At 35.3% G+C, this 18,201-nt stretch overlaps 1 protein-coding gene across 5 annotated transcripts in view; it reads right to left on the bottom strand.

The window, feature by feature from the left end:
• Positions 1-17,604, bottom strand: part of MDM4 (MDM4 regulator of p53) — a 46,288-nt gene extending 28,684 nt beyond the window's left edge. Inside the window, exons 1-4 of one of the 5 annotated variants that reach the window (XM_023501936.2) lie at positions 17,440-17,604; positions 12,324-12,513; positions 6,636-6,740; positions 4,938-5,012 (exon numbers count right to left, since the gene is read on the bottom strand). In XM_023501936.2, the coding sequence (XP_023357704.1) occupies positions 4,938-5,012; positions 6,636-6,713 (153 nt within the window). In that variant the 5' untranslated portion in view covers positions 6,714-6,740; positions 12,324-12,513; positions 17,440-17,604. Of the gene's footprint in view, positions 1-4,937; positions 5,013-6,635; positions 6,741-7,033; positions 9,133-12,323; positions 12,514-16,787; positions 17,248-17,439 lie in introns of those variants that run through there. The other 4 variants (XR_001120949.3, XM_012547827.3, XM_003767610.4 and 1 more) reach the window with 4 other exon arrangements.
• Positions 17,605-18,201: the final 597 nt, after the last annotated feature.

Here is an 18,201-nt window from a genome sequence, read left to right as displayed (position 1 = left end):
AATACAATAAGCTAATGACAGAACAGGAACTAGAACACAAATGTATTGACATAACCCAGGACTCCTGGCTCTACTGCTGCCTCAATGTGTGTCCACTGAAAGAAGATTCTAGAAAATCATTAAATGTTGATGTGCTTTTAAAAAAGTATTGATGCACTAGTACTAATATGTACAGTATGGCCCTCAGTACTTCTGGATTAGTTTCCGGTTGATCTGAATGCCCAAGAAGTGTTTTCTCATCAAATTTCTACAACGTAACCTTCTTGAAATAGGTGTTTTTCATATGCCCTGTGCCTAGCACAATGACAGGCACATAACTGGAGCTTAACTGATGCCGGTTGATGAACTGATTGAATAAAAATAGCAGGATCTCAGCAACCTTCAACCAATTTTGCCCCTCTCATCTTCCCATTAAAATTCAAGACAGCAAACAGTAAAATTTAGGATAGTGGATCCCAACTCAGAGGCTGTGGACACAGATTTAACAGAAATCTGCACAATTCCTTTAGACCTAGCATTGTTATTTTGATTTCTTTTTAACTCCAACACAGTATTCATTCATGCATGTAACTATTATGTGGAGGTGGAGCAAGGTTCACAAAACTGTTTAACCAAAAGGAGTACTTATATTTGAAAGTTTGAATGCCATAGCTCTAAAACAAAACTGGTGTAAAAACTGAAGATTTAGGAACCATGCTATGACAATGTTTTCTTATTTTCTCTTTTTTATCTGATGCCTTCTTTTGATTACATTCCTCTTGAATTCTCTTCCAACCAAATCCTATCTTGTAAAAAAAAAAATAAGTTCAGCAAAACTAATATATAGGCCTCATCTGACAATACATACACACTTCACTGCAATGAGAGTTTTCTCAACTCTTCTCTGAGTCAAAGCTTCATCATTATAAATTATTAAGAATTTGGTTTCTCTTTACTATAATTTCTGGTAAAGAAATGTTAAAGTGGGGCAGCTAAGTGGTGCAGTGGATAGAGCACCAGCCCTGAAGTCAGGAGGACCTGAGTTCAAATTTGGCCTCAGACACTTAATATTTGACCTCAGACACTTAATACTTCCTGGCTGTGTGACCCAGGACAAATCACTTAACCCCAATTGCCTCAGGGGGGAAAAGCGTTCAACATAATCATAAAATTCTGACAGACCAACCATTCTTGAAGTCACAATCAAGTTAGAATTTAGGAATAAATAGGGATAAAAGTTTATTGAAAATCTAATCCTTCTGGGAGTCAATTACATCAAATTGGAAATACCAGCGGGTGAGGGGACAGGAAGAGGAAGTGAATAATGGTGGGACTAGCAAAGGAGAAAATCAACTAACATATAAGACATCATTAAAAAAAGTTTACTTATTATATATAAAGAGCTGAAAGGGAAAAGATTTTTCCAAATGTTTAAAAAAAAAAAAAAACCCCTACATTAAAGAACTCATGCAAAACTACCTATTAACAACAAGATTGGAAGATTGAAATGAAAATGGGAAATTTTCATTTCCCACATAATAAAAATGTATACTGAAATGCTAAGTTTGGGATGAAGAAGGAGGACATTTTCACAGAATTGATTTCCAAGAACCTAAAACTAGAAATCTTCGAAATGCAAAAACATTAGATATAAATACAGTAAAAACTGCAACACTATCCAAATTACTCTGTAGATTTGGTACTTTACTAATCAAATTACTGAAGAAATTAGATAAAAATTTTTATTATTCCAAGGATATGATTAAAAAAAAAAGTAGAAAGAAGAGGCTTAATACTACCAGATTTAATCTTAGATTATAAAGCAATCAAATGACAAAATTATCTACCACTGGATTAAAATCAGTGGATCAGGCTAAATAAACAAGACCTGCAAACAAATGCAACTAAACTTTGATGAATTCAAGAGCACAAACTATTGGAGAAAAGGTTCTTTATTAGATAAGATTAATAATGACAATAGCTAGCACATATATTGTGCTTTAAGGTTTACAAAGTGCTTCTAGGTGATTAATATTTCCATTTTACAGATGAGAAAACTTGAGACAGAGTAAAGTTAAATTACTTGTCCAGGATCATAGAGCTACTGTCTTCGGGAAGATTAAAATTCAGGTCTTTCTATGCCATCTGGTGCCTAAGTAACTACTGATAATAAAGAGATTAGAACATAGTACATGAATGCACTGATCACAGAATTGTGAACTGGTTCAGTCATTTTGAAAAGCAATTTGGAACTATATAAGAAAAATTATTACAACTGCATATTCCTAGACCTAACAATAACACTGCTAGGTCTTTACCTCAAATATAGCAAAGAAAACATTCTGTACAAAATATGTATGCACAAAAATATTTATAGCTGCTCTTTTTTGTCGTAGAAAAGAACTGGGAACTAAGAAGATACCCATCAATTGGGGAAATGGTTAAAAATTGTATCTTAAAGAGCAACATACTATTATGATTGTGCCATAAGAAATTACCAAAAGGGATGTTTCCATGACACCTGGGAAGATTTGTATACAGAATAAAATGTACAGATCAAGGAAAACAATAATAGTCTTAATAAAAAAAATTTTTTTTTTAAAAAGAACTCTTGATCAACGTGATTCCAGAGGATTTAATATGAAGCATGCTACTACCTCCTGACAGAAAATTAGATGATGGACTCAGAATACAGAATGAGACATATTTTTAGATGCAGCCAAAGCAAAAACATGTATTATTTGACTGTATTTGCTACAATGTTTTTTTTCCCCTTTTTTTCCAATGGTGTGGTGAACAACATGGGGATAGGAAAGAAAATAAAGTACTGGTGATTGAAAAATTTTTTTTCAATTAAAAAACCTAACCAAAAAGTTTTAGTTCCATATTTTATACCTTCTGCAACAACAAATTCCAAATGTATAAAAATGCAAAGTTATATAATTTTTTTCAACTACTGAAAAGAATAGAAAGCGCTTGCTCTCTCATATATATATATATATTATATATATATATATATACACACACACACACACACACACATATACATACATATAAAATCATAACAACTAATCTATAATCATTAGAGACAAAATCTATTCTCGACTCATTTCTATCCTCCACTAAAAAAGTAAAGTCTTGGGGCAACTAGGTGGCATGGTGGATAGAGCACCAGCCTTGAAGTCAGGAGGACCTGAGTTCCAATCTAATCTCAGACACTTAACACTTCCTAGCTATGTGACCCTGGGCAAGTCACTTAACTCCAATTACCTCAGGAAAAAAAATAATAAAGATAAAATTAAAAAGAAAAGGAAATTCTCCACTATTTTCTATTCCATTATATTTCTTCTACTAGGAAGAAAAAAAATCACTATCAAACACAAGACAGAAAATATCATGTAATAAAAAATATAAAATTAAAACACTTCCACACAAATAAAACCAATCCATCTAACATGAGAAGGAAAAAAATTGCTAACTTGGGGAAAATTGCATTAAAAAACTCTAATAAGAGTCTAATAAGTAAAAACTTTAGGAACTAACATAAATGTATGACTAGGAGTCATTCCTTAGTGATCAGATGGATACTAACAATTTATATTTCTTCATTTGAAAAAAAAAAATTTGAAAAAAATTTCACAATTCTTATTAAGAGAAACAGATCCTGAAGCATTAATCTCTACCCTAACCCTCAAATATCAATCTAGCAAAGATACTACAAGAACGGAAAATGCATTGTTGAAAAATACACTTGCTAACTTATTGGTATTATAGTTATCTCTGGATTGATTCAATCCTCCTTAAAAACAATCTGGAAATACTGATTTGTTCACTCTCTTCTTCAAAGATTTTTCCACTGAGACAATCACAAATTAGTTAAGAAATGTGATCCCTAAGTACATACATGATCATAATAGCATTATTCATGATCACAAAAAGCCCCCAAAACTGAGAAATGTTTTACAAATTAAGGTATGTGGATGAAATGGAATATTACTGCAACATAAGGAATGATGAATTCAAAGAAACCTGGGAAGAATATGATAGGATATATTAAATGAAGTTAATAGAACCAAAAGAACGGTATACACAATGAGTCCAATGAGGAAGCAACAAACTTGGACAAACACAAAATTCAGTATTAAAAAGCATCCTGTCAAAGTTTAATGACACATCCGTCCCCTGGACTAACAATAGGTAAATTAACTTTCTCCAAGAATGTGCTCTGTAAAACAAATTTTAGAACTCTTTGCTGTATCAAAACAAAATATTTCAGTAAATTAGAGAGACAATTTTTTTCCATTCAATGGAAGATCTTTACTGTGCTATGTGTGGGCTGCTAACACTGATTAACATTTCAACAGTAAGCCCTCAACCACTTAAAAGTATTCAATTTGCTTTTGCAAAAAAATTTTAGAAGCTAAATAAGTTATTTAAATGCATAAGTGTTTAAAATAAGTCACAGAGTTCTGCAGGAATATCTGACATATTTATAATGAAAAACTACTGCATTTAATTCCTGGCTGGCAGGATACCCTGTAAATCAGTGACAGTGTCATTTTTTTAATCTTGTACACACTCTGCATTTTAATCCTAAAATAAATGAATACACAGTGAATCTTACATTTAGCTGACAATCCACTTCAAAAAGAACTTGAGAAAAAAATTTATAATCAAATAAAACTTGAACTTAAGTATTTAAAAGACAGCAGAAGTTGCTACTCCAATGCCTCATAAGTAGTACCTGATTTAACTTCTTCCTTTCCCACGATATATCCTCAAAATATCTGCTACAAAGAAAACTAAATTGTATAAAAGTTTGTACAGTGAGCTGCTAAGCAAATTAGATAACTTATTCTTTTCTGGCTTCCATTGTTGAAGTATTCTTGAAATGTTAGAGAATTAGTTGACTTCTATTTTTCTCTGAAAGTAAATGTACAAAAGATCCAGATGCTTACCTCTTTCATAGTGAACATTTCACCTTGTGCACCTGCTGCCTGCAAAATCTTTAGCAATGGCAGTTTTGGTCGTACCTAAATGGACACAAATATAATCTGCTATTTATATTTTAATTAAAACTTCAGGTATACCCTAAAAGACATACACAAATTTGTAAGTCTCTTTAAATGCCTAAGAAACACTGGTGGTTATTTCTTCACCTAGGCCATTATATTAACAACCAATAATATTTATTTAATGCCTTCAACACCTTCTATTAAGGCATTTAACCATACCTTTAAAAATAACTTTTGCCATTTCAGTGCATTTTATACATTCAATACTTCTGAGAAACTGGTCTCTTTGTATAACTTTTATATGAAGAAAAGGACTGCCAATCAATCGTAAACTTAAAAATAAGATAGGAGAGTAGTGAAATACAAGAGAGGGTCAACCATAGACTTGGGGGGGAGGGGGCGGGGGAGAAGGTTCAAGTCTTGTCTTAGATACATATTGACTGAATAAGCATGGCAAGGCCTTTAACTTTCCAATCCACCCAGACACATTTCTAAAATGAAATTGCAAAGCAGATACCAATCTAAATTAATTGAAGAAGTTTCAAAGATCAATGAAATCACAGATATGGCCCAAAAAATAAAACAATTTTTAAAAAATTGTCACAAAACATTTTTCAAAATGAGCTAAGTATTAAAAGTATCAGTGAGGTTTTTTTTTTGGAGGGAAAGGATTATATTTGGTTGATCCACTGAATATAATATTGGTTTAGTAACATTATATAGTATTTTATATCCATGACCTCACTTAATCTTTACAACAACCCTGTGAAATTGATAGAGGGAGAGAGGGAAAGAGGAAGAGAGGGAAGAAGGGAGGGAAGGAGGAAGGGAAAAAAGGAAAGGAGGGAGAAGAAGGGAGAAGGGAGGAAGAAAGGATGGAAGGAAGGGCAATTAACATTTCCTAGCTTTGTTACTCTAATCAAGTCACCTGAACCTAACTGCCTTGGGGGAAAAAATTTTTTTTCCTCTGAATTTCTTTTCAATATTAAATTATAACCAACAATACATTTACTACACTAAGCTACAGAAAAGGTAAAACACAGTATCAGGAAAATGAGACAGTGATGGTAGAAGGATGTTATGACACACTACAAATCTTTGGCAAACAAGTCTGGTGAGCAGTACAATCCTAATTTTGCCACTGATTTCTGAATATAAAGACATAGCCATCAAAATAAATCCCATTTAGGGTCTTCAATTAAACTTTAATTACCAAATAAATAAGAATGAATGATTGATGTCTTTATAACACTACCAAGAGCTGAGTCTTCACAGAAGTACTAATAAACAAAATGCAATGCTGCAGATGGATAAAAGTAAAAATGGTGGACAACCAATTACTGAATAATCCACATAAGACTATCTTATCATATTAGCATAATCTTTACACTCAGAAAAACATTAATTTTCAAATTCTTTCTTTTGCATTCAATATATTTTTATTCAGTAGTCAATTCAAGATTATGAGAGCCCCAAAAATTTAGTCATGGCTCCGTGACCAATTTTAGATGCGTTTCTAAAATAGTTCTATAGAGAGCATTATTGTCTAAAAATTAAATCAGCAGTTAGTTCAATTCCCATATCTGCATTGGATGTTTTCTTTAAAGAGAGAGAAACAGAAAAAACATAAAGGCAGGTTACCTGATTGACCTGTCCTGGTGAAATTCTGCAAGCATTTTCAGATGCTGAACAATGTGCAGTAATTGAAGATAATGACATTTTGGCAGTGAAGTTGCAATCTGTAGGCTTAATTTAAAAAAATAAAAGAAAAAGTTACTCAAAGCATTTTAGATTTTCTAAATTCAAAAAAAGTTTAATTGCATCAATTTTTCAAGATATAACAAAAGACAAACACTCACTATCATTTCAAAATAAAGACAATTTCAACTTATGTGTATCTTATACTATCTGAATGACTTTGAGGCACAAGCCAACAAGTAAATCAATGATAACTCTCCCTCAGATGATTTTGCCTGAAGCAAAAAACAGGTTCACATATAGTCCAACCTCCACACAATATTAAAACTAAATGGTTTTACCTTCAGGTCCAATTTTCAAATTATTCCTCCTTCCCTGAATTTGTCTCCCTTCTTTTCTCTTCCTCTCTAAGCTCCAGAACACCCTTCACTGAGAATTACTGAGATAAGGATGCTAAAAGTATTTCAGTAGTACTTAAAAGAGAAATCTCCAGAGACAAGTTAGGACAAGTCCTTGAACTAGATCCTGGGAAATGTGAGTCAAGATAGTTAGTAATAGCTTAGTCAAACTTAAAGAACAACGTGAAATCCAGTGACAGCAAAGGTTACAACATAAATGAGTCAACCAAGATTGAAGTGCTGTCAACTCTTGATTTTTCATAAAGAAAAAATGACAGGAACAAATCCAGAGATGATTTGTTTTTGCCCCATTTCTACTGCTCCCAAATTTTTATTTTAATAGAAAAATAGCTCTACCTGACAAGTAGGTAGTTTACCTTAATGAGTTTGCCTTAGGTTCATGTCTGACAAAGGTATTAATCCATCAAGGATATATTTTAAGAATCAGCAGGGAAAATATATTAAAAGGTTAGAAAATCTCACACAAAAATCAAGACAATAGCTGTTTTAATGAACTATACTTAGCACCAACTATGCACAAAATAGAAATGATCTTTAAAATGATTCTGAGATGAAAACAAAAATAATTTGTTAAGCAAAAAGCCCATTTATTTCTTCAGATAATAAAAACCCAAATTCACTGTCATGCAACTGTCACACAATACAAGAAAATAAATATAAATTAAGTGATTAGGGGGAATATGGAAAAGCTTTGCATAGAAGGTTGTACCTGAAAATATTGCAGGTAGATGACCAATACAAAGGGACGTAAAGCATAAAATGTGAGTATAAGTAGCTTATAATGAAATATTTCAACAGACTAATAAGGGCAATTATTGTGAAATATATCAACAAAAGGTTGTTGCAGAACAACCTAGAACAAAAGGTTAGAAGCAGACTATGAGGGGAGCAAATATTTTCTACTAAAGGCAATTGAGAACCACTGAAGACACTTTTCTTGGGCAATCAAGTATGGGGGATAAAGACAGTGAAGAAAAGAAGTAGGGGCAAGAAGTGACAAGAGTCTGAGTTAAGGAGATGATAGATAATATGGGTAAAGAAAATACAACAGGTCAAGAGAAAGGTCAAAATTTGGCACTTGACTGAAGTTCAATAATGTAGTGGAATGCAGAGTCCAAAATGGTACCAGCCTTGGTGGACCAGGAAGCAACTTAATCACAAATCATAAACGGCAGAATCAGTCTAGACAGTCTAGACATGATACTTAAGATAAGGAGATTTATTCTGAAGACATTGTTGGATCTAGGCCAAAGACATCTTAAATAGAGAAGGATACACCAGATGCTTGAAAAAAGTGATACATTACTACTCAAAGCAATCAATATAGCTACTTTCCATTTCTATAAAATCTTTGTGAAAATAATCTACACACATATCTTCACTCTCTCAGTTATCTTCAATTTCTCTCTGTCTACTGGTTCCTGTCTACAAACATGCCCAAAGTCTCCCCTGCCTCAAAAAAGTCCTCAATTGATCTTTCCATCCTTTGTATCTTTCCAACTCTCCTATCTTTTGTGGCTAAACTTCAAGAGAAAGTTGTTCTACAATAAGTGCCTCCACTGTTCTTTCCTCTCCTTTCTTATTCTCTACAATGTTTCCTGATTTTATCATTCAACAAAACAGGCTCTCTCCAAAATGTCTTAATTGTCTAATGCAATGGCCTTTCATCCTCATTCTTCTGAACATTTCTGTAGCCTCTGACACTGCTGATCACCCTCTTCTGACTTTCTGTTCGCTTTCTCTCCCTGAGATACTACTCTCTTAGCTAGAAAAACAACAATAACAAAATTAACTAATCTAGAAGAACTTCAAAGGCCAAGAATATCAAGGGAATAATGAAAAAAATGCAAAGGTAGCCTAACCATACATACCATATCCAAACCTATATTATAAATTAATCATCAAAACTATTTGATACTGGCTAAAAAAATAAGAGTGGTGGATCAATGAAATAGGTTTAAGTATACAAGACACAGTAATCAAAGACTCTAGATTCTGGGATAAGAAATCACTACTTGACAAAAACTGCTAGGAAAACTGGAAAATCCTATGGCAAAAACTAGGCATAGACCAACATCTCACACTATGTATCCAGGTTAAATAGAGGCTGATATCAGAAGTAAATTAGGAGCGCAAGGAATAGTTGACCTATTTATGGAGATAGAGAACATTATGAAATGCAAAATGGACATTTTAAATAAATTAAAAACTTTTTTGCGCAAAGCCAATGGAAGATAAGAAGGGAAACAGAAAGATGGGAAGCAATTTTTATAGCCAGTGTTTCTGATTATTCCCCAAATGATAAATGGTCAAAGGATATGAAAAGGAAATTTTCAGATAAAGAAATTAAAGTCATCTATAATATGAAAAAATGCTCTAAATCAATACTGATTAGAGAAATGCAAATTAAAACAACTTTGAGATACCATCTCACACCTATCAAATTGGCCAATATGTCAGAAAAGGAAAATTATAAATGTTAGTGAGGATGTGGGAAATTTGGAATACTAATACATTACTGGTAGAATTTGGTGGACTTGTGAACTGATCTAACCATTCTGGAGAGCAATTTGGAACTATGCCCACTGTGCATACCCTTTGATCCAACAATACCATTACTAGGTCTGTATCACAAAGAGATCATGAAAAAGGAAAAAGGATCAACACGTATAAAAATGTTTGCAGCATCTCTTTTTGTGGCAGCAAGGAGTTGGAAATTAAGGGGATGTCCATCAATTGGAAAATGGCTGGACAAATTGTGGTATATGAATGTAATGGAATACTATTGTGCTATAAAAAATGATGAACTGGTAGATTTCAGAAAAACCTGGAAGTCTTACATGAACTAACCAGAGTCAAGTGAGCAGAACAAAGAGAACATTTACACAGAAACAGCAAGATTGTGAAGACTTTTTTCAAATTTTCAGAATTTTCTATTTTTAAAATAACTTTTTGTTGTCAAAATATATGCAAAAATAGTGTTCAATATTCACCCTTGAAAAACCTCGTGTTCCAATTTTCTTCTTCTCTTCCCCTCACTCCCCTCCCCTAAACAGCAAATAATCTAATGTTATTAAACATGTGCAATTCTACTATACATATTTCCACAATTATGCTGCACAAGAAAAATCAGATCAAAACAATAAAAAATGAGAAACAAAAAAAAGAAAAACACAAAAATGTGAAAATTGTGCCATGTGCTATTTTCAAGGAGCAAGACACAGAAGGAAAACAAAAAAAAAAAAAGAGTTGAGGTTTTAATCAGCTAAGCCCAAAGGCTGAATGGTAGATGATGTAATGGTGCCAGCAATCATCTTATTGACAAAATCACTAAGGAGAATCAATATATTTATCCACATCATATTCCTTAGCATAAATATCAACACTTACTAGGGGCAGCACCACCTCTGACTTGTAAATCAAAACCACCATGCCCTCACGTTTTCCCTCCAGTTATTGGCTGAGGTGATGAGTGGTATAGGTATTACTGTTGTCAACTCTGACCAAGTCGTCCCTCTCATCAATAAACTTTAGAGCTCCCTATCATTTCTTCATAACTTGGACTGCATGGCACTTTTCTAATCTCTCTCAATTACCATTACAATCCATTCAATTTGACACCTAATATTGGCCTTTCCACATACCCATCAGCAACTATAGGAGGAGATATCAGTTTTTAAATTCTGTGGATTTTCATTTTCAGATTTTTAAAAATAAACTAGATCTGATCTCTTTATTATAAATGAGTGAAGAAGTTTTCATTAAGCACTCTGTGTGCCAGGATTGTTAAGTACTAGGGATACAAGGATAAAAAAGTTTTGAAACAATCTCTGCTCTCAGGGAGTTGACCTTCTATTGGGAGAAATAAGAAACACATTACTGTGTATACATGGAATAAATATATAGAAAACAAGGTAGTCGGGAAGGACCACACTAGTAGTTTAGAGATATGAGGAGAGGCTTTGTATACAAAGTGACATATTTCAAAGGCATCTCGAAGAAACTGAGAAATTCTATGAAGTAAAGGAAAAGGAAATATATTTCAGGCATTGAAGAAAGAGTGCAAAAGTACAAAGACAATAGATATGTTAGAAATAGAAAAAAGATTTTGGCTGACTTGTTCGGTACAGGAAAGGAAGAAATATATAATAAGGTTGGAGATAAGTTAGGAGAAAGCTGTCAAGAGCTTTAAATGTCAAGTTTTATCCTAAAGGAAACAGAGAAACAAAAGTTTACTGAGAATCAGGTCAGATGTGCTCAACTGGATCTGTGACCTCATAATTTAAGGAGTTCTCTCCAACAAGGCAGATCGTAAAACACCTATGTCTGTCTAACCTGGGCAACTCATATTTATGCTATCCCAAATGTTGTGTGTGCACTCTCCCATATGACCAGACTATCTTCTTTCTATCACACTTTGCTAATTGTTAATTGACATCTTTTATCCCTATTCTTCCTTGTTGGTTTTAGGTCACACCTCCCTAGTGCCTTTCCACTGCCTGTATGATACAGGCAATTCAAAGGTAATGATGTTCCAGATTGTTGCAACATTGGTAAAAAAACGTTTATATTGAAAATATAGGCCCCTGCTGTTGTTGGAAGTTTGAGATTCTGTAAAGTGCTCTGTGGTGTTTGGAAAGCAATCCCTTCTGCTCTTTTTTTTTTTTCTTTTCAATTCTGGGCCCAGCTCAGCATCCATCTGTCTTCTGCTCCAGATATACAAATTACTGGACAAGTTCCATAGTGTCTACCTAGAAACTGAAATCAGGACAACAGACATTCTTCACCGATTTGGTTTTTGCGGTGTGGCTGGACAGGTCAAACTTCTCTGATCAATCACAGATCCAGAAAACTCAACAATGTTATTCACAAACAGTAATATTTGGAAGTCCTTATAATCTAAAAGAAATTCCACAATCTGGACTCTGAACTGGTTCTCTTGCATCACAATGTGGATATTTTATTTAATATATATCTTTCTATTTTATGCTTTCCCTGATATTTACTATCAGTGAGTAACTGAATATGGTTACTTTTACTGTTAGATCTTCATTCCTCTTGAATAACTTTTTTTTTTTTTAGGTTTCTTTTTTGTTTTGAAATCTTGTTGGCTCATCTTGATAAGCTTCCTCTCACCCTCAGAAGACCAACATTTCACTTACTTATTTACACCCACACCCACACAAAAGCATATATACAAGCTTCTATTTACCAGTTCTTTCTCTGGAGACGGATAGCACCTTCTTTTTATAAGATTGCAGTTGACTTGAATATTAGTGTAACTCAGAATCGCTTAGTTATTCACAGTTATTCTCAAACAATATGGATGTTACTGTATACAATGTTCTCTCGGTTCTGCTCATTTCACTCTTCATTATTCATATAAGTCTTTCCGTGTTTTTCTAAAAAGCAACGTATCAGTCAATTCTTAACAGCACAATTGTATTCCATCACAATTATACCACAACTTATTCAACCTTTTTCCCATTAATGGAGATCTCTCAATTTCTAGTTCTTTACCACCACAAAGAATCACTACATTTTAGACCATAGATGACTCATTGATAATAAATATAAGAAAAGGTATAATAGAAAGATATATGTTAGCTAAAATAGTCACTAAGCAACCTCTGACATTTATGGAAAAGAAGGCATTTTTGAGCAAACAAGAGATAGAAAAAAAATCAGAGATTAGTGAATTTGATTATGTAAAATTAAGGTTTTTTTCCCACAAGCAAAATCAATGAAGTTAAAACTAAATGAGAAGATAACACAGAAAAAAATAATTTTGCAACAAGTTTATCTGATAGACCTTACATTCGAGATAAACAAATCCAAATTTAAAAGAATATCATTCCTAAATATAAATGATCATGTATAGCAACAGGCAATCTTCAAGGTATACGTATTTATAAAACAAAATGTAGATAAAGAAAAATGTTCCAAATCACTATTAGACAAATTAAAACAATTTTGAAATTTCACTTCCTATTTATTAGGCTGTCAAAGATGACAAAAAAATCAATTGTTGAAGAGACTTCAAGAAAACAGGCACATACACTGCTGGTGAAGCCATAAATTGGTCCAGAAATTTTAAAAAAACTATTTGGAATTATTTGTTTCACTTTGAACCACTGATACCTTAGTAGATCTGTACTTTAAAGACATGAAAGAAAAAGGAAAAGAACTCATAAAAAAATATTAACAGCAGTTCTTGTAACAAAAAACTGAAAATTAAGGGGATAGCACCCATTTTTTAAAGACTGTCTAAATACATTATGGTATATAAATGTAACAGAATACTATTGTACCATAAGAAAATGGATAGCTTCAAAAAAATTGGGAAGCTTTGTATAATCTAATGTAGATATTCTTTGATCTAATAATACCAATAACAGGCATGTTAAAAAAAAAAAAAGGAAAAGGACCTATTTGTACAAAAATATTTATAGCAGTTCTCTTTCTCAGGGCAGAGTTGGAAACTGAGGTGATACCCATCAATTGGGGAATGATTGAATAAACTGTGGTATGTGAATATGATGAAATATAATTCTATGGGAAATGAGGAGGATACTCTCAGAAAAACTTGGAAAGTCCTCCATGAATTCAACCAAAGTGAAATGTACTGTGTATAAAGTAATAGCAATGTTGTAGGATTTTCAGCTGTGAATGATTTTGCAATTCTTAGCAATATAATGATTCATGACTATTCTGAAAGACTTATAATGAAAACTGCTGTCCATAACCAGAGAAAGAACTGATTGTGTCTGAATTCAGATAGCAAAATACTCTTTCTGATTTCATTTTTCTTAAGGGTTGTTGGTTTTGGTTTTGGCTTTTTTTTTTTTTTTGGGGGGGGGGGGTTTGAGGAAAAGATCTATATTTTCTCTCACAACATGACTTTTATGGAAAAGTTTTGCATAACTTCATATGTGGTGTTTTTAATGAGAGGAGGGAGAAAATCTGGAATTCAAAGTTCAAAAACAAATGTAAAAAATTGTTTCACATGTAACTGGGAAAAATAAAATATCAATTATCAAAATAAAAAAATCTAATTCAGTGAAATGAGCAGGACATCTCTGGAAGAAAACTCTTAAGACAAACAACATTATTTTTAAAAATTCTAAAAAGTTTGAGAATTTTGAATAATGCAATGAAACACCAATCCCATCTAAAGACAAATGAAAATGAATCATACTTCCTACCTTCTGGAAGGGGACAATGGAGTCAAGATAAAAAATGAGAGATATTTTTAGACACAGTCAATGCAGGAATTTCACTTTATATATTACTAGTTATGAGGGGTTTTTTTCCTTTCTTTCAGTTCAACTGAAGGAGTAAAGGTCGGATTGAGAGAAATAAATGCTTGTTAATGTTAAAAAAAAATTAAATTTTAAATAAGACAATGTTTAAATTTACACATATGTAGACATGTATCTAAAATTTATTTTAAAAAAAGATATTAACAAAGTTATAAACCTGGGAGACTAAAAGTCTCTTGAGAAGAGATGGAAAGGAGGTGAGAAGAGAATGCTTTTTGGCACGCTGAGTATGAGATGCTCAATAGGCAGTTGGTGATGTGAAAATGGAACTCAGGAGAGAAAACAGGGCTAGCTACATAGGGCCTGGGACTTCTGCACAGAGATGACAATTTAATCCATGAAAGCTAATGAGGTCACCAAAGAAAAGAGGAAAGAGTCCATGACAGGTCCTATATAGTTGATTTAGCAAAAGGAAATTGACTGGCATTCAGTTAGAAAGAAAAAAAAATAGTGTCAAGAAAACCCAGAGAGGCAAGACTATCCAGAAGGGAGAGCAATTTGGAACTATGCTCAAAGTTATCAAACTGTGCATACTCTTTGACTCGATAGTATTTCTACTGGGCTTATATCCCAAAGAGGGAAAGGGACCCAACATGTGCAGCCCTCTTTGTAGTGGCAAGAAACTGGAAACTGAGTGGATGCCCGTCTTTTGGAGAATGGCTTAATAAGTTATGATATATGAATGCTATGGAATATTACTGTTATATAAGAAATGACCAGCAGATTGATTTACCTGGACCTGGAGAGACTTACATAAACTGATGCAGAGTGAAATGAGCAGAACCAGGAGATCATTGTACATGGCAATAATAATATTACAGGACAATCAATTCTGATGGATGTGACTCTCTTTAACAATGAGTTGGTTCAAACCAGTTCCAATTGTTCAGTGATGAAGAGAGCCATCAACACCCAGAGAGAGGATCATGGGAACTGAGTGTGGATCACAATATAGCATTCTCACTTTTTCTGTTAACGTTTGCTTGCATTGTTTTCTTTCTCAGTTTTTTTCTTTCTTGATCAGATTTTTCTCATACAGCAAGATAACTGTATAAATATGTATACATATATTGGATTTAACATATATTTTAATATATTTAACATGTATTGGACTATCTTCCATCTAGGGGAGGGGGTGGGGGGAAGGAGGAGATAATTTGGAACAGAAGGCTTTGCAAGGGTCAATGCTGAAAAATTACCCATGCATGTTTTGTAAATAAAAAGCTTTAATTTAAAAAAAAAAAATATATATATATATATCAGAAGAATGGATCAACAGTGTCAAATATAGCAGTGGAGAATAATAAAGGAATAGAGATAAGAGTATCAGATTTGGCAACTGGGATATTATTAGAAATTTCTGTTAAATGATAAGAGTGGAAATAAAACTGAAAAGGGTTGAAGAGTAGAAGGAATGAAAGTTGGCAGTTTTTCCTAGGACTCTGGCTAAAAAAAGGAAGGAGTATGTTTGTGTGTAGATATGTGAATACACATGTGTGTATGTGTGTGTATAGAGATGTGTATACCTGCATGTGTAAGTATACAAAGTGTATACACACACACACATCAGTTGTGGATGCACTAGCGTGAAGTGATAGGGTCTAGTAAAGTTCTGCTTTAAGGAAAGGAAGATGGAGATAAAAGCCAGTCACATATAATGAAATTGAGAGAAAGTATAGTAGAGAAAGCAATATCCTGGAGAAGACAGGAGAAAAGAGAATCAAGAGGGAATGGTCTAGCAAGGAAACAAGCCATTTCATTATGGGAGATTGAAGGAATAAAGACAGTTGGAGATGATGTCAAGATGTTTTAAAGAGAAGTTTAGGAAGTTCACCGTGATTGGCCTGAATTTTCTGAACAGCTAGTTAGTTAGAACTGAAAGGTCTAGGAGATTTGAAGCCAGAAAGGTTTTTAACAAATTATAAGGATTGCCTGGCTGCTGTGTGGGCCCATGAGATCAGAAAACAAACCAGCGTTCCCAATGGGCTCACTTGCACGCTTTCCTCCGGCTAACTTCAGCAGCAGAAGATTTAGAAGGGAACTGGAGTAATCTTAAATTGGGGTTTGGCCACATATCTCCCATCTCTAATTCTTTCCACTGATGATCCCACATGCCCATTTCCCTCCTCAACTTCCAAATCTTAGAATTTCTGATTTCTTTCCATCGTCACTTCAAGCGGCTCCTTTTAGTAAGAGACTCGCTGATGCCTCTGAGCTGCTAGGGTCCCTATCTACATTTCATGTACACCTAGCGGAAGTATGAATGAGCTTGGAGAACGCAGAACTGACTCCACATCCAGCGCTCTCTCTGCCCCACGGCCGCCTCTAGTTTTCCCTACAGTCTCACTGCTCACCGTTGTGCTTTTGCGGCGGCGCGGACCCAAGTCCGGCCTCCTTCTCTCGCTCATGCCTTGGGCGGCTCCGCTCAAACCCCCGGAGGTCTGTCCTCCCCGCCTTTCCTCCGGGACCGCCTCCCACTACAGGGCATGGCATCTCTCCCCAACATACACTGTGCAGCGGGTAAGGCACCGACGCCACTAAGGCGTGAGTTCAGATGCAGCCCATGACACGCTGCCCACTCCAACTTCCCGAACTAGAAAGCAGGGCTGTTACACGATTGTTGTCATTACGGTCATTAGCACCGACCTCCCCGGGTTTGGAGAGCACAGTGCGGGCGCACAGCCGGAGTCCATGGGCTCGTTTCTGTCCTTCCTTCCCCAGGCACCCCCTCCTCTGTCCCAAGGCGCCCGGCCTCTCGCGGCTCTCCTCTACCCCAGTCAGCCCAAACTCCCTTCTCACAGTCCCTCCGCGCGCCTGCGTCTCCGACCCGATCCCCTCCCTCTGGCCTCAACGCGCCTGCGCCGTCGGCCCCCGGGTTCCAACGCGTAACCGCTCCCTTCCCCCTCCGCCGCGCTCTCGCTCCCCCTCCCGCAAAGCCACCGGGTCACCCTCCTCTCGTTTACGCGCCCGGGGACCCGGGAGGACCCACCCTAAGGCGTCACTCACCCTATGGCCGCTCCATGGGCAGTTGTCCTAACCGGCCAGGCCCCTGCCCCTCCCGGGCTCTGGGGTTCGGTTAGAGGTCCCGCGGCCTCCACGCCATCTTGCCCGGGCGAGGGAAGAGGACGCCACTTCCTCTCTTGCCCTTCCAAAAATGGCTTCCGCGAGGCTTCCTCTCGGGGAGGAAGCCGGGAGCCATAGAGTAGCTCTGTGGAAGCTGCTAGAACGGTCTCCGTCCTGTAGCCTTACTGTCTGTCCGTACCATAGAGTGGAGCCAAAGTCCTCCGAGCTCTTCAGTTCCTCAACCTGGCTGACGAAAAAAGTCATTTCTATTCAATAGCTCGGACATTTACCATTTATTGGTTTCCCGGCTTGAAACTAGGGATACACTAATTTATATTTTAATATATTTAACATCTACTGGTCATCCTGCCATCTGGGGAAGGGGGTGGGAGGTAAGAGGGGAAAAATTGGAACAAGAGGTTTGGTAATTGTCAATGCTGTAAAGTTACCCATACATATAACCTGTAAATAAAAGGCTATTAAATAATAATTTTTTAAAAAAAAGAAAGAAAATAGGGATACAAAATGATAGTTCCTCACATTCTGTGGGCCAGAAAATAACACGGAGGCGGAAGAGTGAATGCAAAAGAATTTTATATAAATAGAAATTTTAACACTTTTTGAAGGAACAAAAAGGACAAGAAGGTCAAGGGAAATAATGAAAAAAGTGGGAAGGAGATGTGGTGGGAGGCTAACAGGTCCAGG

Source organism: Sarcophilus harrisii, chromosome 4 (assembly GCF_902635505.1).
Source record: "Sarcophilus harrisii chromosome 4, mSarHar1.11, whole genome shotgun sequence".
NCBI lineage: Eukaryota > Metazoa > Chordata > Mammalia > Dasyuromorphia > Dasyuridae > Sarcophilus > Sarcophilus harrisii.
This window is presented reverse-complemented; position numbering and strand designations above follow the sequence as displayed.